The following is a 24,604-nucleotide window of genomic DNA, read 5'->3' as shown; positions in this document are numbered from 1 at the left end:
AAAGTGTGAAGTTTGCATTCTTTCCAACCGACAGCTGTACTTACTTACAATCACGCAAAGGTATTACATAACATCTGCAGTTTATCCCGCAAACATTATTTTGTTGTTTTAATTGTTGAGAAAAATTAAAATCTTAATGGCACCATTACTTTTGACAGTAAGTACTAAAACTGGCAGCTTCAAAAATGCAGGGATGATGTGTGATACCTGTTTAGAAGTCAGTGAGCAGAGGCATGAAGAGCCAGGAGTTATTTGTTTGTCTGAGGACTTGCAATCTTTTCATTGGTTACAGAGTGTTTGGTAATGAAATGTATGCGTGCCAGAGAAGGTATTTTCATATGAGGGCAAAGGACAACAAGTTAAAATATGACAATACTTGCTGATGATAGTAGTTTACCTCCACCAAGATTAGACAGCTTTAAAACAAAGTTCTAGGAATCCTGAAAGTCTCCTTACGTGAGTCCAAAAAACGAATCCACATACTACTGTATGCATGTATACCTCTATCTATCGATCTAAGTTCAATCAAACACATTCGGTGAGTTAATGGTTTATACTTGTGTTACAATCAACTTTTGGATACATTTTCAAGGAGGAGCATTTGATATGATGTAATAAAGTAGATAAAATGCAGCTGTGCCTTAGTCACATTAAACAGTAACCAAATGTAATGTTACTATAATAATAAAAATTAAATCTAATAAAATGTTATCAACTATGAAACATAAACACCTTTTCACAGCCCATGTGTAAAATGAAAGGACCAAAATAGATCCCAAAGGTTGATTCTGTTCATCTGGACGTAGAGTTTTCAGTGGGAGAAACATTTCGTCACTCATCCAAGTGACTTCTTCAGTCTCAGCTCTCTATCAACTCTCTACTCATGGCCATTGATCAGTGGTCTTTGATCAGTAGTTGTTTGCATATTAATGATCAAGGAACTGACCTCCCACCCATTGTCCCTTCAGTGGTGCTAGTTTCAGTTGTTATACAATGAACTGTTTATAAGATTGGGGAATCCTGCAGTCAGCTGAGATTGAAGAAGTTACTTGGATGAGTGATGAAATGTTTCTCCCACTGAAAACGCTACGTCCAGATACACAGAATCAGCCTTTGGGATTTACTTACCCGGATGATTGAGCATGCATCAAGATATCAAGATAAGACCAAAATAGATGGGAACAAGTTTCAGTAATTAGCCCACAGTACTATGTCATTCTCAAACCTTTATAGAAATGTTTCACTGGGTAAATCACCTTAAATGAAGCTCATCTGAACCTTATTTGTCTGAAAGTACTTTTGTGCAGGGACCTGTAACTGTGTAATGTTTTTCACTGCAACCACAGTATAAACCTGTCTTCTACAATCACTGGTAAAGACCAAAAGTTCTTCCAGATGGGGCGGGGCTATAGGAGTGGGGTGGCTCTGACTTATCTGAAATTTGTTTGCTCCTCTTCTTCACACACATTCATTACTTAAGTAGAAATACAGATAGTTGTATTTAAAAATGCTCTAGTAAATATTAACATACTCATTCAATGTCCTTACTCAAAAGTTTAAAAAAAAAGTACAGGCTCTGAAAGGTACTCTAAACAAAAATAAAAAGTAGCTCTCTGTATTTTTGACAACTAATTAAAACTCATGTTATATTATTATTCTTTTTTTTTTTTTTTAACTTAACAAAGGCAGTAAAAATGTGGCTGTATTTGCTGTTGTCTAAATTGTAGATGGGTGACTTTGGCTACATCGAGGTTTGGCAGGTGTGGAAACCCTAAAATTACCTGAAAAGAAAGACGTAGAAACAAGTGACAAGTTGTCTCGGATTGGATTTTCTGAATTCCTATGACTCCCACACCCCACCAACCCCCTGTGCCACCCCATTAAAAAAAGAATCCCGGAAATGCCCCTGCTTCCAGTTAATATTAAGAAAATTCTTCCATGTTGCAGCTGGAAAGGAAAGATTTCCTGAAATCTGATTTTGGAAGTCTCATAAATGAAAATCAGAGGTTACCTAAAGTATAGGGTCTAAACTATAGGGTCAGGACGTCTTACAGTATAATTCACTAAGGAAAAACTTAAAATCTGGCTGCATCTGACTAAAACGTACACACGGACGTGACGTAAACACGTCTGGCGCTGAATTGATGACGCCACGCGCCTAGAAGCGAACCTTCTGCGACAAAGTACACAGCGGCTGTATTATTCAACAAAGTTTCTCTTTCTTAGAGTTGCGAATTGCGTTTTTACCACATACGTGGCCCAATAACACGGATTTATTTACATTTTTAGGTAAGTGTTTCCGAATTTTGTTCACTTCTTTTCATGCAGGGCTCACTATTTCTCCTTCCAGATTTTTCCTTGCTAACCTCAACCCAGACTGCCCCGTTAGCAGCAGGCTTACTGCCTGTTATGACTAACACGAACAAACGCAGAGGTTTTATTGGATGTAATTTATAATATATTACACATTTGCTACTGTTGTAATGAAACGTATTTATTTGCAGCTTAGGAATCAACAACTTTGGATCAACATGTCGTACATGCTACCACATCTCCACAACGGCTGGCAGGTCGACCAAGCCATCCTGTCTGAGGAGGACCGAGTCCTGGTTATCCGTTTCGGACACGATTGGGACCCGACATGTATGAAGATGGACGAAGTTCTTTACAGCATCGCGGAAAAGGTCTGAGTAGTTTAAAAAGGCCACTGTTTGCTAGCTTATGTTTCTTATCTGAACTCCTGTAGAGGGCGCTATTTGTGGGGGTTTAATGTAATATTACCTGAGTGTTAAGCTGATAAAATTTAATATACTTTAAGGTCAATACGTGGACTATTTTACCATTTATTGTAACATTTAAATAAGACATAAAAACTTACAAATTGAAAATATATGCTCAGCATCTTTGGTGGGGTCTTATTCTGGGATGTAGTGATTTTTCTATCCTGCAAATAATCATTCTAAATGCAAGTCTTTCTCTTACTGTTAATTTCAACTTAAGAGGTGAAATTTTGTAGAGCCTATAATTTATACAAATGTAATGCTGGCACTCCCCCCCCCCCCCCCCCCCCCTCCCTCTCCTGAGTCGTCTTTGTTTTGGTAATTTTGTTTGTTTTCATGGTTCAGGTTTTTCCCAAGTCTTTGAGTTTCAGCAAGTTACCTCCAGTAATTTGCTGATATATGTTAGTCAGTGTGGCAACAGTTTTTATTCTTTCACTTGTAAACTCAAAACCCGGAGGGAAAAGTAGCCATAAAAGACAGTGTGACTTTATTAATTACTCAGTTCAGAGAGCCAACTTCACCCATGTTTCTGGGTCACTCCTTGAGAGCAGTGTTATGGATACAACAAGTCAAGAAGAGGGGAAAAAAGTGCACTTAGCTACATTTTCGCTATGATAACTGCAGTGTCAGTGCAGTTTGATTCAATATTACTGAATTCTCTCATAGATTAAATTTAGTTTTGTTTTGGTTTTTTTGGCCTTTTAGCCTTTAATGGATAGAGACAGATCGCTAGACAGGAAAGTGGACATGCAGCAAAGGGCCACAGGTCAGACTGGAACCCAGGCCTGCTGCTATCTGGCCACAGGCCTGCTTACCAACAGAGCTAAACCGGCGCCCCTGTTTAGTATTTATTTATTTATTTAAACCCACCCAGATTTTTTTTTCTTTGAGACTTTTTAATGCCTCTTAAAGGGGCCCGGAGGCTCCGTACTACATTGACTGGTCATGGAAGATTATTGCTGATTGTACAACCAAGGCTTTTGCTAGAGGATTTGGCTCTGAGGTAGCAATTTGTTGATGATTTTCCAGATGTAACCTTGCTACCCATAAGAGCAACACTTTTCTTCTTTTTTTTTTTTTTGTGTGTGTCTGTATTTACTTTGTTTTTCTGAACTCATGGTTTTTATATCTGTGCCTTGACAGGTTAAGAATTTTGCAGTCATTTACCTGGTGGACATCACGGAAGTACCAGATTTCAACAAGATGTACGAGTTGTACGACCCCTGCACTGTCATGTTCTTCTTCAGGTGAGGCTGTCAGTGCCAGCTCTGCATTCTGTCACTGTTGTTGTTATTTAGTAGACTGGCATTGCTGAAAGGCACTCAGGTTATTAATTATTAAAGCTAATCAGATTAACAAAACTGCAAAATCTTTTTTTCTTGATAAGTGAGTGCAGTCATTATCCTTACATAAATGAAGTGTACAATCCACTTCTTTCAACACTAAAAGTGCTCAGCTGTGCTCTCCTGGACTCTGCTTCACATCAACCTCACAACACATTAAATAAACAGACCAGAAGACTCTACTAGAAAGGTATGAGGGTGCGTGGGGGAAAACACCAGATACTGATATTTTAATAAAGAAGTTAACATACTCTGGGAATACTTTGAACAAGAGGACACATCTCATGCATGACGGTCCCGAGAAAACTTAACCGAAACACTGGACACGCTTATCTTAACGCAGCTGTCCCCGCAGAACAAGCAATCACTTTTTGATTGTAAGGCGACAAGGTACCTGATGGGAGGCAACCTTTATGCAAACAGTTGCTGTTCGACTTGAATGAGCAGTCACACTCTGAGAGATTGCCGTATGTTTGTAAATACGTGCTGTCTAATTTGTAAATGCAGACAGGTTGCCAGCATGTTGCCATCAGTTTGAATGAGTCTTTGGCTACGTCCACACGTACCCGGGTATTTTTGAAGACGCAGATTTTTCTATGCGTTTGCACCTTTCGTCCACACGTAAACGCCGTTTTCGGTCACTGAAATCGGAGATTTTTTAAAATTCCAGCCAGGGTGGATATTTTTGAAAACTCAGTTTTTGCATTTACGTGTGGACGAGAAAAACGGAGAAAACGCAGTGTCAAAGGTGTGCGCCTTTTTTGACGTCACACTGTGCGCCACGTTATTGTTTCGGTGAAATGAATTTCTACAATACTGTTACTGTTAATTCTACTCTCTGCAGTGTTTAAATGCTTACATATACACACAGTTACTGTCCCTCCACACATACGACTCGGTTCTGCTTCTATGCCCCAGCTTTGTTTACTTTTTCCCACCGAGGCTTCTAGACTTCTGATTGGCCAACATTTCTACACGGTCAGGAATATATCGCCACCTGTTGCTTTGGCATGTTCATAGCAGCGTTTTCCTTCATTTCTGCCTTTACGTGTGGACGGGATTATTTTTTAAAATGAAAACGGAAAATCTCCGTTTTCAAAAATACCCGTGTACGTGTGGACGTAGCCTTTGTCAAAAGCTGAAGGCAAGTCGACTCACCTGGCTGCCAGCTGGTTGTATTCCTATAGTTTATGCTCTGATCATCATCAGGAGCATCATCTATCAGCAGTCTTCCTCATGATTGTGATTGGCTGTATCAAACTAGACAGATGGACAGTTATTTGTTTTTGACTGAAGACCATAATTATAAAAATTAAAAGAAGAACACTCGTAATAATTCACATTATGTCACTGAAATTTCAAAAGGGAAAAAAAACAACAACTTCAATTTTTAGTTTTAATCTGTTTTCCACATTAGAACACAGATAGAAACCCAGTTTTTAGTATTTAAATGTGATTTAAAGGAACTTGACATCAAACTTCATTTCATCCCATTTTCAGGAACAAACACATCATGATTGATTTGGGCACCGGTAACAACAACAAGATCAACTGGACAATGGAGGACAAGCAGGAGATGATAGACATTATTGAAACTGTGTATCGAGGAGCAAGAAAAGGCCGAGGTCTGGTAGTGTCTCCCAAGGATTACTCTACAAAATACAGATATTGATTCTTCTTTTACTTCTCTTCTCCTTTTTGTTGGAGTTCTCTTTTTTTTCCATCCCTGCTGTTTTGGACAGAGACTACAAATTTCAGAAGTCGAGGATTTTCTTTTCCAGTATTTTCTTTTTGCCAGTGAAAGAGGACGATATTGTTGTTATTGGTTGTGTATTTGTTACTTTGTGCCATTTGGGGTTTTTGTGTGTGGGTATCAGTTTAACTCGGTTCCTTAATGAACTGATTATTGTGCTTTTTTTAAATTTTCTTGTGTGAAATGAACTGAACAGATCACACACAGTGTACACGGCCCATATATTTAAAAGTTGTAATAAACCTGGATTTTTACTGAGATTTTTTTCCTGAGTAAAGTTTCTGTGGCTGGTAAAGTTTATTTATTTTATGCTTTTTTTCTTCCTGTAAGGAGGACCACAGCCACACAGTGGCTGCAAGATGGGTAGAGACAAATGAGCTTCTAAGTAATGTGTTGATAGCTTGTTGAATGGCTTTGAGTTAGATTTTGTCTAATTAGAGTTTTAGCTCTGATGACCACGCTAGACGGAGAACAGGAATTTAAAAAATGCCTAAGGAGCTTGGAGCTTTTCTTTCCAAGCTCCTTACACTACGATGACCTGGATGACTGAGAACCTTCACAGACAAAAAAAAACTACGTTTTTCTGTGTCCTCATGTTGAAATCTAATCTCAGTATTTCCCGACCTAGTTGGGTCCACAGGCAATAAACACATAAGTAAATAGTTGAATATCTAACTATTTTAATTCAAACAATTAAAATATAAAGTGCAGATTTTCAATTTTAACACAGTGTTTGACAGATAAGCTGAGCTGAAGATCCAACCTATAGACCTAAAATACAATTCCCTGATGTCTCCACTAGATGGAGCCAGAGCATCGTTATAACGTTACAGGTTCCAGCCTTACTGCTGAACATTGGTCAAGTGTGCTGTCACAATGACCTAATTCCAATTGTCCCGGCACCCTCCCATTCAGTAACTAGTGTAACTCCGTGTGGATGCCCACTTGGAGCTGCAGTAGTGCCTCGTTTAAGGGATAAGGGTTTAAATGCAAGCTCTGGGACCGCTTTGTCCTCACACAGGAACAGGAGCTTCCACTCAGCACCTGCAGCTAATTCTACTGCTGTCAGATGGATGTGTTAACATAGTCCTTCATCTGCTGTGCTTCACTTTCATTCATCATTTACAAAAATCCGACTTGTCTTTAATCTTTCTTGTTATTAGTATTTATAACAACAATAAGGCAAATAAGAGATTAATTTTTTAGCACAATACAGAATTTCACTAAGTATTCCTCTTATTACTGAAATAGATCATTTGAAATAATCATAACTCAAACGAATGGGGCCAACATCCAGGCATACAAACTTAAATAAAAGATAAGACTTTTTGCTCACTTTCACAGTTTAAATGATTAAAATGTAACTACTTAACTAAAATATTACCAGACAGCAGCACGGCAAACAAGTGCTCCGTGTGTACACGTCACAAGGATAAAAACTAAATTATGCACATTTTACAAACACTAAACAGGATAAATCAAATTATCAAGCCACATGTAAAAATAAATAAATAAAAAATAAACACTATTGCTTACACGAGCTAGAAAGATTACAATATACAGGAAATCGCTGTAGTTTCTGTCAGTTTGATCACATTTTTTCCATTTTGCTTCACATCTGTAGAAAAGTTGGTTTGATGTAATAAAAAAAACAAAGAGACGAAACTATAATAACCCTGGGACATGTTCACACACTGAACTGTTTATGAGTGTGATGTCCTGTGGGAAGAAGCATTTCTTGTGTCAGCCTGTTTCGGAGCTCTTTAGCGCCTGCCAGACGGGAGAAATTCACATAAGTTCTGGACAGAGTGTGAAGTGTCTGGGATGGAAAAATAACCCTCAGAGGAGTCCTGGTTACTGTTATATCTCTGCATTTACATTTTAAACCAAAGTATATACATTTTAACACAATTAAAGCTTAGATGGATAATACTTCTGTTAGAAAAACAACAACACTTATAGGTCTTCATAGTTGCAAACTCCCGAAACATCAAGGGTAAGAAAATGAAACCAGGGTTTGAATCTTCCACAGTCTTTGGTTTTAATCTCTATGCAGCATTTAAAGAAAAGGGGGGAAAGAGAGTGGTGAGGAGTTTGAGAATAAGAGAATCTCATTAGTATCCTTCAGCTGTCAGCTCCATGTTTTACAGCTCCTTCCGGTTGGACACCGCACACCAAACGGGAGTCCAATTTGCCGAGTGACAGACGAGGTGAAAGGAGACAAACTCCGTCTCTCTCCGTCTGTTTCGTTTTACGTGAGCGTGTTTGGACCGGAGACACAAAGAACAATCCAGAGAAAACAGCCTGACCTCTTCACCTTTAATCTCACAATCAGGGTGTGTGTTCGCTTCCAGTTCACTGCACTGTATATTTCTGCCCAGTGTGTTGGGCACAGAGAGTAGACAGCTGGCCACTGAAAGGAGATGAGTGAGGACCGAAAAGGGCCAATAACTGCTTTGGCTGCTGCCAAAACCAAACACTCTGACCACACTGACATAACATGTGAAATATCTGTTTATCAGGAAACAGAAAAATGCAGTGTTTTTAAAGCTGCTGTTGATTTTTTAAGCTTAACATTATGAAAACTAAAGCCAAGAAGTAACCTCACTGCCTTAATTTGTGTACAGTGGCAGGCCTGAGAATATTTGCAGTTCAAAATAAACTAATATCCTCATACTAGTCTGTGTTTATAGACCATGTTGGGAATCTATACACACACCCTTAAGGCCTTGCATGTTCTTTCCACTTAGATTAGCCTGGCATGGCTTTGTCTTTGTCTGGCCTGTCCCTGCAGGGTGCGCACACCATTACTGTGCCACTGTCCTCATATGGAGCACGGGGCCAAAGGCCAACTCCATCGGTCCATTATAATTCACATTATCATGCGTTGTGTTGTTCCCTGTAACTGTTAATCAGCTCAGCCTCCGGGGAAAGTGGAGGGAAACTCCAGTCTAGACGCACACAGTGAAGAGCATGTAGTGGAGTCGTTGCTCTTATGCACTATACAGGGAACGTGCACGCACTAAAGCTGCATTAATCCAGGATCTGTTTTCAGCTGATAGTGTTTAAAGTGGATCTGCACAAAGAAGGGTGCAGCATGCAGACCACGAGGATCATCTGGGTGCCAAGGGGGAAGACACGCTGGCATCTCTCCATCCCTTTCTCTGCTCCCTTTCTCGTCTGACACTAACCATGTGGATGGAGAGGAGGGGGGCAATTGCCAATTTCTGGGACACCCCATCCCCCTAGCCCTGCAGCTTCCCCTGTTGGCACTGATTCAGATGCACACTCATACACAAATATTGTATTTACCCATTTCTCTTACCCGGTGACAGTTTGGTCACAGCCTAACCCAAATGTGTGCCACATGACGATCTGAGCCACTGCTCTCAAAGTTAGCATCAACTGTCATCCTGGGTAAAGCACTGCTGACCCCTAAAGCTAAACAAAGATCTTTTAACAATTTGGTCCACAGAATGAGTCAACATGGCCTTTTCAACCAGATTCAGACTCATTAGATTTTACAAGCCTAAATTAGATTCTTTCTCTATAAATTTAAAGTGAATTTTGTTTTACTTTTGAATTATCTGTTGTATTATGTCACGTTAGCTATGTTTGCTGTGCACACTTACAGTTATGGCAGTTTTGTTTTCACCATACAATAACTCAAAAAATTGTACATAACCTTAAAATCACTGAATTTCCCAGAGGAACCCAGCATAGGGATTAATAAAGTTTTATCTAATCTATCTAATGTAATCTAAAATCAAAATCAACACCTCTACTATGCTGCTAGGTAAAGAGCCAAGCTAGCTAATGAGACAGGCTAGCGGCAAACAGTTCAGAAGAATTTTAAACAGATGAGATTGGCAAATTACAAAAATTAGTTTTTGTTTTGTCCCCCACCCCCACCCCCACCCACAACAAACAAAAACAAATAAGAAAAGCTAAAATATGTTATCAACAAGCTAGCATTTTAGGTAACATCTTAGCTTAACTAGAGCTTAGCTTAGCTTAAATAGAGTGTTATAAAATGCACACACTTATAAACCAGTAAAAGGTAGAAAATGGTAGAAGTATTATTTGATTTTCTACTTTCCACAAGGTTGTGAACCCCTTAATTTTTTTTATTAGCTTTAACTGGAATGATTTAATCAGGTCAAACAAGAAGGAAATACAATAAATCCAGATTGCATTTGAAAAGATGTGAATTTAATCCTATAGCTGTAACATTAAAACCATTGAATCTTAAAGTGGACATTGTAGACCCAGTATACTGGTTCCTGTTATTCATGTATGTGTTTTGACATATGCCACCAACCCAAATGTCGTTGCAGACCAAATCAATACATGTATGGAAAGTTAATTAGCCATACACTTTTTGTTTATGGTTATTAAGACACATGGAAGATATCCATCCATGGTATGTCAAATAAAGTTATTTAAAACTAATATATATATATATACATATATATATATATTTTAGGGGTGCAACGATACACAAAATTCACGGTTCGGTTCGATACTTTGGTGTCACGGTTTGATATTTTTTCGATACAAAAAAATGTTCATGCCTTTTTAATTTGTCATTTATTAAAATTATAAATATATATTTTAACTCAAAAGTACAGTTTTTAAATTTAATGTTGCTGAAACAACAAAATTTTAAACAATTAAATAAATCTATCTGCTCAAGAAATCACTCATCTTTGGAAAAGAGAGTTTATTGCAGAGAAATGGCTCTTTCCAAAATAAAAGCTATACTATACGCTTCTTCTGGGCTATATTCTCAGCAGCATATTAAACATATCAGGTCCCCATAAGAAGAATCATGTGCTAACGGCTGTCTAAATGACTCGGGTAAAGTTTGTAGCATGCATGCTTGTTGTTTTTGTCTGCTTCCACTTGTCTTTGCACTAGGATGATGTCGGCGTAAATGTGCAGTCATATTCGTTGTGTTCCCACTAGTGCTGTCAGCGTTAATCTCGTTAAAATGACATTAACGCCATGACGCCGCAAATCTCTGTTAACGAGTTACCGCGGATCGCCCCGTGCGTGGGGCTGGGCGGCGTCAACACGTTAACAAGCTAACTGCACTAACACACTAGTTCCCGCCAATGTAATTGAGCATTGCGTGGCACATCCAACATACTGTTTTACTTTTGTCCATGACGCGCTTACCTTCAGGGTCATACGTCACATGAAAACCAAAATAGTTCCAAAAGCCAGATCTGAATGAGGGTGGGGGAGGTTCAATTTGCCATGTTGCAACGAGCTTAACTTCTATCGCTCAGTGGATCTGCGCTTGACAGTGCAGCCTAGGCGGAGTAGTCGAACGCAGATCCACTGAGCGCTCAACACAGACAGTATCGTCAGAAGAAAAGTTGATAAAATAAATTAAAAATTTTGTATTGTTCGATACATATGCGTACCGAACCGAAAGCACTGTATCGAACGGTTCAATACCAATACGAGTATTGTTGCACCCCTAATATATATATATATATATATATATATATATATATATATATATATATATATATATATATATATATATATATATATATATATATATAATGTACATATGAAACATATTAAATAAATAAATAGTATTTGTGGAACTTCACTTCTTTTTGGTCCATATTTAAAAAATTTTTCTTGCTTTTTGTTTGTCAGCTCTCCTATGAACTATGTTCTTAATTACAAATATTTTGTGACTGTGCTGCTGCTGCCACTCGCAGTCTGTGTTTATATATCTGTACATAATCATCCCGTCATCAAGCCTCCATCACTGCAAACCCGCGACCTCGTTCTTGCTTGTCCTTCAGTTCACTCTCTCCCCGATCTCCACCTCTCCTCTTGGGTTATATCACGGGCTCTTTTTACATAACTGACACAGCAGGGAGAGTTATCAAGTCTCATCTCCTCCTCGATAGCTTTAGTTCTCTAATTTCTTCAAGGGAAATATCAATTCAGAGACCCGATGGAGAGATAGGACTGTTAGATTTTCTGAGAGAAGAGATGATGAGCACTGGCTTATCTCCAAACTCTGAATCAAGATACTGTTTATTCATCTGATATTTTCTCCTCTTCTAAGATCGACTTATTTGTGTGGGCTTTAGGGTGGGTTTGAGTTTTGGCCCCATTGGGGAATTACTCAGAGTGAATGAACCATTGCCCACAGGTTGCAATAGATTAGCAAGCGGCGATCAGTCATACTGATTATAACCCTAAAGAAACACAAACCTTACGCCATCAGCCAGCTCCTCGCCCGCCTCAGTTCATAAACGCTGACACACTTAGCAGCTGACTGTTGTGTTGGTTTAATTCCTTCCCCCTCCTCTTGTCTGCCTTTTCCTCCACTTAGGGACCTGTGACTAAATGGATTTGCATCTCTTTTTCTGCATCATTCCCAAGGGGGTGCCATCCCTCCATGCGGGACGGTTTACTTAACTCAAGTGAAACAGATACCAGTGTGTACAGGAGAGGAGGTGTGTTTATGCAGTCTGTCGCAATGCTAACACACCTGATGTACTGTACACATGCTGAACCCCCCATCACCCCGGGCTTAATGCACTCACTCCATTCATGGCAGCCACTTCCATTCAGAAGCTTCAGAGCCAATTAGCACCTGCACAGTTCTCACAGGAAGACCAGGCCTCCTGCTACATGGGAAGTGTGATGTTGTGAAATGCCCCAGCTGAACCAACAAAACCAATGCACGTGCTGGTACTCGTGCACAAACGCCCCAACGCACTTGCACAAGTACAAGAGTGGAAAAACTCAATTTCCCCCCATTTTAAGAAGTGGCTCGTGGGTAATGTGTGCAGCAGGATTTGACAAGCAAGAAGCAATCCAGTGATTTTACACATTAAGCTGTGCTCAGGTGTCACTGCTCAGCCTGTAAAATGTTTGTGGCAGCAAGGGAGGAGCTTTGAGAGGTGTCAGGAATTAGTGATGTTGTAGGGGTTAATGTAGCTTTCTAATTTTTATTTATTTTTGTGAACATCTCAGGGTGGATTATGTGAAAAGAAATTTATTTTTCACTGTCCCATAAAAAGGATTACATAATTGTGGAGGAAATAAACGAAACTAAAATACACGTCTGAATATAATGTTTTACATACAAAATTACACTGTTCATAAGTGCTCAGTGTTCTCGCTTTGGACACACAGCATATGTCCCCATACTTTTATGAGCATGTCGGGAGTGACTGCAGTCATGGCTGCTGTTATGCTACCTACCAGCAAACACGTGAAACTCATGATTTCACTCTTTCTAACAGTACACGTTTGGACATCAGATGATTTCTTCTGATGCATGCTGTCCTAGAGGGTCCTAGAGTCCTAGAGGGAGCTACAGTCATGCATCCTTTCAGGCTTCAGAAAATCCATCCATCTTCTGCTTATCCAATTTAGGCTCGAAGGGTAAAATGTGCGGTACACCCTGGAGTATTTACCAGCCTTATATTCGAAGGTAGAAAGAGTTTGAACAAAGTACAACATGGTGTTACATGTGATCTGAATATAACATGCAATCAAGCTGTTAACATGACTGGGCCAAGCAGATAATTAGCACAGAACGAAATAGTGGACGAATTGTAGCCTGTGGTAGTAACATCATACTATCATACTTCACCACACAGTCTGTAAATTCTTTCTTACTATCTTCAAATTCCAGTGATTTTTATTCTAATGGTGAGATAAGTAAGATCTGAGTGGGTTACATATACGAGGACACATACACATGCACTCATAGCTGACGTCCAAGTGTTTTTATCAGCTACTTAGACACACAAGTATAACTTTTCCTCATTTACAAGAAATGAATAAAGTGATCAGACATAGTAAGAACGTGGGCGGAAAGGGATGTTGATTATTAAATGCTGATGACTTGTTAAAGTTCCTAAACAGTGGGTCTGATTACAAGCTCATAAAAGTTTCTGTTGTAGCCCTGTGGGGATAATAAATTACTTCCACTGAAAGGATGTTATCTTGTAGGGTACACATATTTCATGAGCTATGGTAAAATATGAAAGTTTGGAATTAAAGACTCGTATTCACACAATATGACTGTTTTGTCACGCACTCAGAAATAGGATTAAGTGTCCCTACAGGTACATGCTACACCTAGGGATAAATACAGAACTGGAAGGCAATTATGTGTACTCTTTCAAGTATAAACACTTAAATTCTAGGACCAAAAAACAATTTCTAGTTTAAAATTTCTTTTTGTATTTGGGTATCTCCTGGTAGGGTGGCTTGGTGGAACAGTGGTTTTCACCGTCGCCTCACAGCAAAAGGTCCTGCGATTCAATTCTTCCTGTGCCTGTGTGGGTTCTCTCTCAGTTCTCCACAGACATGCATGTTAGTTATTAGCTTTACAAATTTGCAAATCCAATTTACATCACTAGTGACAGTTAGGATTAACCAAGAATTTGGCTAACTTAATACTCAGACAACAGCACTGGCCAGCTCATGATGATTACATCATCATCTTTAAATCTAATGGAAAAAATACAATTATATACATTCCACTCTTGCTGGGAAACATGTACCTTTTAAAAAAAAATAAATTTCCTTTGAAAATCAGACTAGAAAAGCTCTGTACACTTGCCAGTCCATTTCTAAAGGAATAAATGAGTAAAAATATATAAAACAGATTCACAGATACCGCTTAATACTACTTTGTACCTTTTTTTTAAGCATCTGATTTTGGATATCAAGGTACAAAATTGTCACTACAATACACAAAACTGCAGTAACAGGGTACAATAAGATGAATAAAGAGTGGACAGTAATGTGTAGGGCCGCCTCCTGTAATAATTCACACATGTGAAGCAAATATTAGCATGCTGTAAATGTTCCACTGTTTTAGTACATTAGAAACACATTGATGCGTAGAGGTATTAAAGTAGTCTTTGGGTAAATGTTTGCATTGGCGGTTTTTCAGAAGCTGCTTTTAGAAATCTAAAGGCAGGCTAATATAGAAATATTTAATTCTGAGGAATTATTAGCTATTAGCCATCTTCAGTGAGTCTAAACTGTGATGTTTTTTCCTGTTGCGCAGTGGGACAAAGGCAGAAAAACCTGCACAAGCCTGAAAATTGATTGACAGCTATACCCTCCTTTTAAAAATGCTGCTGTTTGCTTTCAAAAGCTCTGAAAGCTTCGGGTTAAGCCCTGTTCTTATCAAACAATCGCCCGTCACCCTCGTTCTCTGGCCATTTTCATCACTCCTTCTCCTTGTTCACTGTTTCCTAATCTCTGCTTCTCTGCCTTTACATCATCTCTCTCTCTCTCTGCCTCTTTTTTTCTCTCTTTTCCTCCGTTTGAGCCGCTGTCCCCCTATCTGCCAGCCTGTGCTGGTACATCCCCTTCTCTCTGCCTTTGTCAATGTATTTTGCCCTTATAAGGAGAGAGCACAGGCAGACTGTACTAACCGCATGAGCTTAGCGGGGGTGTTGCAGGGGCAGGAGGACCACGGCAACTGTAACGGCAGGGTGAGATGGGAGGAGGATGGAGGAGAATGGATGGATAGCTGGGGACGGGGGGGTGAAGCCACCAAACTTCTGTCAATGACCACCCCTTCACCCCCACCCACCCCCCAAGTGAGTAGCTTGCCATCACCAGTGTGTGAATGTGTGTGTGAATGGGTGGGTGACTGGATATGTAAAGCGCTTTGGGGTCCTTAGGGACTAGTAAAGCGCTATATAAATACAGGCCATTTACCATTTACCATGACAGAAATAGGCACAAGAGAGGAGGAGGAAGGATGAGAAAGAAGAGGATAGAGGCTGTAGAGAGATGATGGTGAGGAAAGGCAGGTGAACGAATGTGGGAGTCGGGAGGCTTGCACGTCAGGTCGAGGCTTTAAGAGGCAAAGAGCTTCACAACATCGTTTACCTCTCATTTTAAAAGCCAAAAGTTGGTCCACGCTGATTATATACGTTCACAAAGCTTCCATTTTCTGCTCTAAGCAGTATCTGCATGATGCCAGCTCACCAGCTGCCCACATACTCATCGATACAGAAGTCTAAAATTCAGCTGGTGAGAGTCATGGAGGGAGAGTGTGGGCTTCAGTGTGGTGCATGTCAGTATGGTGCAACGTGACTGGTCCAGGACTCAGATTTTGATGAGAGGAATAAGGCGCCCTTTGACTGGGTGAACCTGATCACACAACACAATTGAGTATGATTACATAACCTAATTATTCAATCTCACCCCAAATGAAGGCAATATATTACAGGCTGTCATATGTAAAATGTAAATGAACAGCATGTTAAACAACTTTCCTGTTACTGCTGTATTTAATTTTAGTTGGGGTTTTTTTTGGGGGGGGGGTGGCTGTAGCTCAGGTGGCAGAGCAGGTCAGCCACTAATCAGAAGGTCGGTGGTTCGATCTCCAGGTTCAATCCCAGGATATTAGGCTGCATGCCTAATATCCTTGGGCAAGATACTAACCCCGTGTTTGCCTACTGGTGGTGGTCAGAGGGCCCGGTGGCGCCAGTGTCTGGCAGCCTCGCCTCTGTCAGTGCGCCCCAGGGCAGCTGTGGCTACAACGTAGCTTGCCATTGCCAGTGTGTGAATGGGTGAATGACTGAATGTAGTGTAAAGCGCCTTGGGGTCCTATGGACTAGAAAAGCGCTATACAAATGCAGGCCATTTACCATTTAAGCACTGATGTTTCTTCTTCCTCTTGCAAGTGATTAGAAATAAAGTAAACCCTTCCTTAATTCAGTAGACTTACAGTCTTTGTTGGTAAACCTGTCCTATTCTCATATGACCAGAAGTTTACGGTGGCTTAAATCAGTGTTGCTATTGCTGTGTCATTGATCTTGCTGAGGGACTTCTTTGGGGTTAACAACTCATTTTTTTTCTACTTAAAGTGGACATGAAACGCTACATGTACAAAAGCTAATTTACAGTACGGAGCCCTGCTCTCAAAAAACGTTTTTCCTGGTGTTGCCTCTCTACCATAGGGATGAGGAGGGATATGAATAATACGGTCATCTCAGCCATCTCAGGTCAAAATTAACCTAAATAAAATAATAGTGTAGGGCAGCACGGTGGTGCAGTGATTAGCCTTCCGTGACCGCAAGAAGGTCCGGACTTTGACTCCACCATCTGGCCGGGGCTTTTCTGTGTGGAGTTTGCATGTTCTCCCCATGTTTGCATTGGTTCTCTCTGGGTTCTCTGGCTTCCTCCGTACCCTTCTTTGAGTTGGACAAGGCAATCAGCTATGTCCCTTGGATTGTCCTTTGGGGTTTGAATTGGGAGTATGGGGTGTCTGGTTCCTGTAAAACCATTCCAGGGGCTTTGTCCGCACAAAAAGTCGGACTTTTTTCCTGGTGGATATTGGACTCTGCCAGGGCTGCCCTTATACATCTATTCTGTTCATAGGGTCTATGGACAAGATTTCTGGGTGTAGCCAGGTGACGAAAGGCTTCCACTTTGGTGGTCTCAGAATCTCATCTCTGCTTTTTGCAGATGATATGGTGCTGTTGGCTTCATCAGGTGGTGGCCTCCAGCTGCCTCTGGGGCGGTTTGAAGCTGAGAATCAGGACCTCCAAATCTGGGGCCAAATCATGGTTCTTAGTGAAGTGGAGTCCCCACTCAGAGTCAGGTATGAGTTAATGCTCAAGTGGGGGTGTTTGAGTATCTCGTGGTATCATTCACGACTGAAGGGAGACAGGAGCTGGAAATGGACAGATGGATTGGGGTCACAGTTGCAGTGATGTGGATGTTGGATTGGTCTCAGAGCTGAGAATAAAAATTAAGCTCTTGATCTACATCCCTACCTTCACCTGAGGTCACGAGCTCTATGTAGTAACCAAAACAACGAGTCAACAATACAACTTGGAGAAATTAGCTTTTTCCGTAGGATGGCTGGTTTCTCCCTTTGAGATAAGATTAGGAGTTCAGACCTCTGAGAGAGGCTGAGAGTGGAGCTGCTGCTCCTCCACATCAAAAGGAGCCAGTTCAGGTAGTTCAGGCATCTGACTAGGATACCTCCTGGGTGTCTCCACGGTGAGGTGTTCCAGATGTAGGACAAATTAGAGCTAGATCCCTCCTCATAGGCTCCTTCATTTCAATTCAATTCAATTTTATTTATATAGTGTCAAGTCACAACAACAGTTGCCTCAAGGTGCTTAAAAAGAATCTAAACAACTCAACCTTTCTGGTGAAATGTGTGCATGTTGTGACATTTCTGTATTAAAGTCTCCTCAGCTCATATTTCCTCACCACAAGCATCACCCCACATTTTACACCTAATGTGAGTTGTGCACTTTACATCTCCTTATAATTCATGAAGCAAGCCTTTATGGACACTTAACTCAGACACCACAGGCAGTCTGTGTCATTCATGCAGTGGCAAGCAAGACAGGTCGACTGACCTAAAAAAAAAATATCAGACACTGTATAAATAATCCAAGCTGTTCCACCTTGTGTCGGTTGGCAGTTATGCTACGGTATAAATATTTCACCTCCGTATCTCTCTCTGTGCATCGTGGACTGGTCTTCCCATATGGAAAAGATGTATATAAATATTATAAAGTTTGTATCTGTCTTGTGTGAAACTTGTTTGAAAACCAAACAAGAGTGAAAACAGATATAAGATCCCGAGAAAAATTATATAAATGAAACTTGTATGTTTTGGATACTTACAAAAACAATATATGAAAGTGGCCACTTTGATGAGTAAATCATATAAGTCTTAAATGATTCACTATATGAAGTAGGCCACATTTGATGCAAGTCTTTTATAAGTTTTTTCTATTTCTTTTCCATATGGGAAAGGCCCTTTTTTGCCTTCCAATCAATGTAGGAAAACAGACTGCGAAGGCTTTCGATTCCACGGATGAACTGAAAGGAGTTAAACATGGTGATTACCAGATGCAGAGCTTCAAATACCTCTGGGCAGCTTAGCAAACTAAGAGACTGTATACAGTAGGTATCTTTGGAAGCAAACTTTCCCCAGAAGCTTATGCAAATTGACTTACTCATCATCCTCCCTCGGTATCCTTGGATACGAGTTATTTATTCATTTTGGTCTCCTTCACTGCAGAGCCGCTGCCTCTTGGAGCAACGCACGCAGATCAGGTGATGATCATGTGTCTCAGCCGGGGTCTACACTCTCTGCTGTTCACACACACACACACACACACACACACACACACACACACACACACACACACACACACACACACACACACACACACACACACACACACACACAGACAGACACTGATCTGAGTGAGCCCTTTTTCACAGTGTGCTGAGATTTGAATTGATCTTTTAGCCGGTGAGTTCAGCTGGTTGTGAGGGATCAGTAGGAAGCCTCCCATCAAAGACAATGTTTATTAACAGACAACAGGCAAAACTGACTCTCCAATCCTCTCTGGTTTCAAAGAGAACATCTGCTCCTGTGCATATTTGAGTCATTAGGCCAGAGGGTGGTGGTGGTCGGGCTTGTTACAACTGTGAAACTGGAGTGTTTCACTGTTTGAAAGCCTTCCAGATCCTGTTAATGAATGATCAGAGTCTTTTCTGAGATGAGAAATTAAAAGCGGTGGTGCTGGTTGTAATAAGAGAAGAAGAAAATTCAGAAAAACCAGTGTCATCACGCTGACACTGCTACACACCGCCATCAACAGATGCTATTTTTGAAGCTTCATTTTCGAGTGTAATTCCCAAGGATACTTAGGTTTTTGCATTTGGGTCTTTTATTGCGATGCTGGATTGAATTTACTGCACAGCTCATTAACATTGGAGTAAATTTCATTTACCTGAGTAAGGAGGGGAACCAGACACTGTCACTAAATAAATCATAACTGACCAAGGTGCATCATCATAATAAGTCTCACACCAGGTTTATAATAACCTCCCACTCAATGAGCTCGAGTGACTCATGAGGACTCTCTGACGTTGATTCTTTTTTCTTAAGCCTCACAGGAGACAAACTCTCCTACCAGCATTGTGCTGTCAAGCTGAAGAACTTGCTCACTACTGATGAAAAAAATGGTGATGGAGATGGTTCTTCAGCTAACAGGAAGCACTGCAGCCCTACGTCCATGATGAGCTTTTTACTCTGTGGTGGACAACACGTGGCACAGGTGTATCCTGATATATGCACTTCTGCCATGACTTTCTTTGGGTGTCTGCCTGGAGACTTTAATGCTCATAGTCAATACGCTTTAGATTTTCACATAAACCGATGAGCAAAAACATGTTGAAAAGTCAACTAAATAAGTTTCACGATGATGTAAAAGATGTTTCACGTCTTTTCAGATCATTTAAGGGGCCAATACATCTAAACTGTCTAAAGTTTATGCAAATAAATGATCTTGCAACACATACTGAGACATATATAGATGATATAAATGTCTTTTTTACAGTATTGTCCAAAAATCCTGCAACACACCTCATTGCTTTATATTTTGCTTGGGAACAAAAAGGAGAAATGGGTGCAAACATACATGGAAATACAGTATACAAGACAAAAATGACAGCCACTCTTCCACTGAGACCTTTCTGGTGAGGCCTTGGTGAGCAGATGACAAACTGAAGGACCAGATACATCTCTCAGATCCTTTGTCAGGTCTTTGCTTTTTTTCCCTTCTTGTTTCTTACAGACACGACTTTCTGACACTGTTCATTGTTCTCATCCATTGAGTTATGACTCCTTTTTTTGCTTGAATGAAATAGGTCAGTGTTAAATGACCTATTTCCTCACCCCCCCCCCCCCCCCAAAAACCAAAAACATTTTTCTAAAATTGGTCAGATAGAAAGATGAAGCTAATTGCTAAAAACTGCTGCTCAAGCCCTGTTTAAAAAATATACTAGAAAGTCTGGCTAGTGTACTTCTGTTACTGGTCCCAAGCCCAGATCAATGGAACAGCTGCACCAGGAAAGGCAGCTGGGAATTGTAAAACCAGTATCAAACAGCAGATCTATTTAATGTGGCTGTCTCGTGGGAAATAATGAAGGGGCTGAAAGTGCCTCGTGTATACTGTTAAGATGTATTTTAGCTCTACAATAAAGAGAAAATTTACCAGAAATTATTTTATTTTTGAAATTAGGTTGAGCTCAAGCCAGCGTTAATGTGATTATGGTGTTAACATCATTGTAACGAGATTAACGCTGACAGCACTAATATGCACACACACACACACACACACACACACACACACACACACACACACACGCACATATATAGATATAGATATATAGATATTTTAACCTTTCAACCAATTTCAGACATAAACTGACGACTTTTATACGTCATGACTGACCGAGCAGACGGAGCCCAGAAAACAACCTCTGTAGATGTCTAATGCTTGGTGGCAACATTTTTTGGGGCCTGCTAACCTTCATATCTGGTATGACTATGCAATACTATATATGATGTTATAAATGTGTGAATGTATTGTGAAAGAGAAGGTGTGCAAGCTGCCAGCTCTTGAGTGTGTTTAAGTAATGATGGAGAATATTTGCAAATGTGAAAGTAGAAGAGAGAAGAAGACCTTCTCAGGCAGAACCACACAACAGGAAGACCCCCTGTGTACTTGTTAGAGGTTCAACTCTGGTTTACATTTAGGCATGCAGAGGTGTGAGGAGTACAGCTTTGGTGTATCTTTACTGGACTGACTCACAAAGATCCTTTCCTATCAATAATGTACAAAACATTAAAGGTTTGAAAATGTGCAGAAAGACAGCGCTGTTATTTGCTGCTCTCTTTGCTATGCTAGAAGATGGTATTATTAGCTACTACAATGCTAGCATGCTACTTAAGATGAAAGAAATGATCACACAGATAGCTGTGCTGCGTAGACCTCCACCAGAAATGAGTGAGGCAAGTTTTTTTTTTATAGTTACCTCAAATGTCAAATGCTATTTTGACATCTTCCATCTGATTGGCCAAGTCAAAGTTTGGCTCACATTTCTAGGGTTTCGCTTCAACGTTTGCTTTAACCTCTTCAATGCTTGGGGCACCTGTAACAGATACAATGCGTGCAGTCCCATTTTTTTAAGGTTGCCAATTCTGTCACATTGGTCACCTACAATACCAGTAAGGTAAGGTCTATTTTTAATACCGACACAACAACACATTGTAAAACTGTCATCAAGGTTCAAGTGGTCTACATAAGTTACACATCACAAAAACAAGTTAACAGCGTCAATATTATTAGCCCCCTGAAAAATGGATCTTTTTATTGAGCCATAGCACAAACCACTGCTGTGTAGTGATGTGCTTTAATTTTGTGATGCTCAAAACTTTTAAAAGTTAAAAGCAAGGGTTATCTTCCAATTTACACACAGTACAAAACTTCAGCACGGGTTTGAGCTGTCACTTGAGAAAGCATCATGTCAGAAAAAAAATAAATCAGTTTAGACTTGAGAAAAAGAATAATTGATGCTTACAAAGCAGGATATGGATATAAGAAAGTTATCTAAGTATTTCCAAGTGTCAAGAACTGGAGTGAAAATATCATCAAGAAATCAAACAGAGCCACGCTGTGGAGAACACGCCTGGCAGAGAAAGGAACTGGAAGGTTTAATAGACCCAGAAAAGAAAACTAGTTGGAGATGTGCCTAAAAACCTCAGAACAACTGCCAAGACAGTATAAAAACAACCTAACCAAGTCAGTTGTCTCAAAGAAGCGAATCACTGGAACTCTACACAAGAATGGACTGTGAGGTTGCAGAACAAGGAAAGCCCCACTTTTACAGAAGAGACACCTTCAAGTCAGACTGAAGTATGCTAAAGACAACCTGGGGAATGATTATGCAATACTGGAATACACTTGAAGTCCGTCGTTTGATCAGATGACTTCAGAGCCACAGAGTGCTGCTTATGTTTGGAGAAAGAAGCCGGGCAACCCAAAGAATACCATCCCCACAGTGAAACACGGTGGTGGGAGTATTATGTTGTGGGGACGCTTCAGAGTTTCTGAAAAGGGAATCTCGTGGAAAGAAGGATATGTGAAGATTTCCAAAGGAAACATCAAGCAATCCGCAGCAAAACTGGTTCAGGGTCATTACTTTGTCTTCCAACATGATGAACCATAATATACATCGCTTTTCCAACACCAAAGAGAAAATTATTGATGGGCCTGCACAAAGTCCATGACTTGAATCATTAAAAATCTGCAGGATGAACTGAAGACTAAGGTCAATTCCAGAAGACCATCTTATCTGGAGGAGCTTGAGATATTCACCAAAGACGAATGGGCTGGGATTTTGAGACTTGTTAAAAACTACAACAAACAACTGCAGGACGTTATCCAGCTAAAAGGATGCACAACTGACTGTTAGCATCAGGGCAGCTAATAATTCTGACCCCGGTAGTTTCAGTTTATTTGTGACATTATTTTCCTTCTGTGTGAAAAAACCCCAGGATGTTTGGAACAGGTGTGTTAAAAATTACTTGTTCTGTTTAACAGGTCTTGGAAAATCCATGGGGAGGCTAATAATTATGTCCTCATCTGTACATACTAGGACTTAAAATTGTTTCATGATTTTCAAAAGGGCTGCCAAATGTTCATGACCAGTCCAGGGTGTACTTCACCACTCGCTGGCATAGACTTCAGTTCCCCTGTGACCCTGAATTGGATAAGCAGAAGAAAATGGATGGATGGATGGATGGATGGATGGATGGATGGGTGGGCTTTCAAAAGGGGTGAATAAACTCATTATGAAGCACTTTTAAGTCTCTGTATGCGAGTGTAAGCTTCTCATTCTCAGAGAACAAGTGTCCTTATATGACCCATGAGGCTTTTAACTGCAGCCATGGTCAGAACATCAATAATGGCCACTGGTCAAGTCAGATTTCCTCACATAACCTGACTGTAAGAGGGCAGCAGGTCATTGTAGCCTCACTCTGCATCGCAGAATCACGCCTTTAAATTTTTGTACAGAAAAAACAGAATAAAACAAACAAAAAAAAGGGGGATGCCACAAGCACTGATCTGGGTACAAGACCACCAGATAATAGGCATTCTCTCCACTCTCACACACACACCCACAAGGACAAGCACACTGAGTGACAATTTAGCCACGGCTCATTTAACCTACAGGCTGTGACCCCGAAGTAAGGTTCCCTACTGGGAGTTTTCACCAGGCCAAATTCTTGCTGAAGGACGAGAGCACAGAGGAAAGTGACGACGCACACAGTCAACCACATACTTCGTAGGCGTTCTAGCGAAAGAGGTGCCCATGATGCTCAAAGTTTCATAAATAGGAGCTCATTTTGTTCACACTTATGTACACTTCGGCCTAGCTGTAAATAAATACACCCTCGTGCTCCCGCTACCCATAACCACAAATAATGCGAATTTCCTTCCCTTTCTGCAACGTGGCAGCGAGTGATGCTCAGCAGTCACCCACACAGTTTGCAAAAAATACCCCCGATGCACATCCCTGCTCATCGCGGTGCATTTTCTCACCGTGCGGACAGAATAAGTCACTCTGCCACTAGAACAATGTCAAACACAATGCAACTCTGCACTCTCTGTGTCTCACACACACTCACACAGCAGTGCCCCCTCCTCTTGTTGCCAGCAGGCTAGTGGGAGATGTTAGTCAAAGGGGGAGGGGGTGTTGTGAGGATATGCTGAGTGTGAGTGTGGTGGGGGTCTTTGTGAGCGACAGAGGTAGGAGGAGAAGGACAGAGGGAGGGGGACATAGCGTTCTATTTCTCATAGACCAGCAGCTGCTGTCTATAG

The 24,604-nt window shown here is 40.5% G+C and overlaps 1 protein-coding gene across 1 annotated transcript; it reads left to right on the top strand.

Annotated features, from left to right (window-relative positions):
- The first annotated feature begins 2,129 nt into the window (after positions 1–2,129).
- On the top strand, positions 2,130–6,136 carry txnl4a (thioredoxin-like 4A). Its single transcript, XM_085396670.1, has 4 exons — positions 2,130–2,289; positions 2,505–2,684; positions 3,924–4,027; positions 5,624–6,136. The coding sequence occupies exons 2-4, from the start codon at positions 2,532–2,534 to the stop codon at positions 5,793–5,795; spliced, it is 429 nt and encodes a 142-aa protein (XP_085252796.1). The 5' UTR covers positions 2,130–2,289; positions 2,505–2,531; the 3' UTR covers positions 5,796–6,136.
- The last annotated feature ends 18,468 nt before the right edge of the window (positions 6,137–24,604 follow it).

Source organism: Rhamphochromis longiceps, linkage group LG22 (genome assembly GCF_057381845.1).
Source record: "Rhamphochromis longiceps isolate RC_006_pf linkage group LG22, R_longiceps_female_GT1.1, whole genome shotgun sequence".
Taxonomy (NCBI): Eukaryota; Metazoa; Chordata; class Actinopteri; order Cichliformes; family Cichlidae; genus Rhamphochromis; species Rhamphochromis longiceps.
This window is presented reverse-complemented; position numbering and strand designations above follow the sequence as displayed.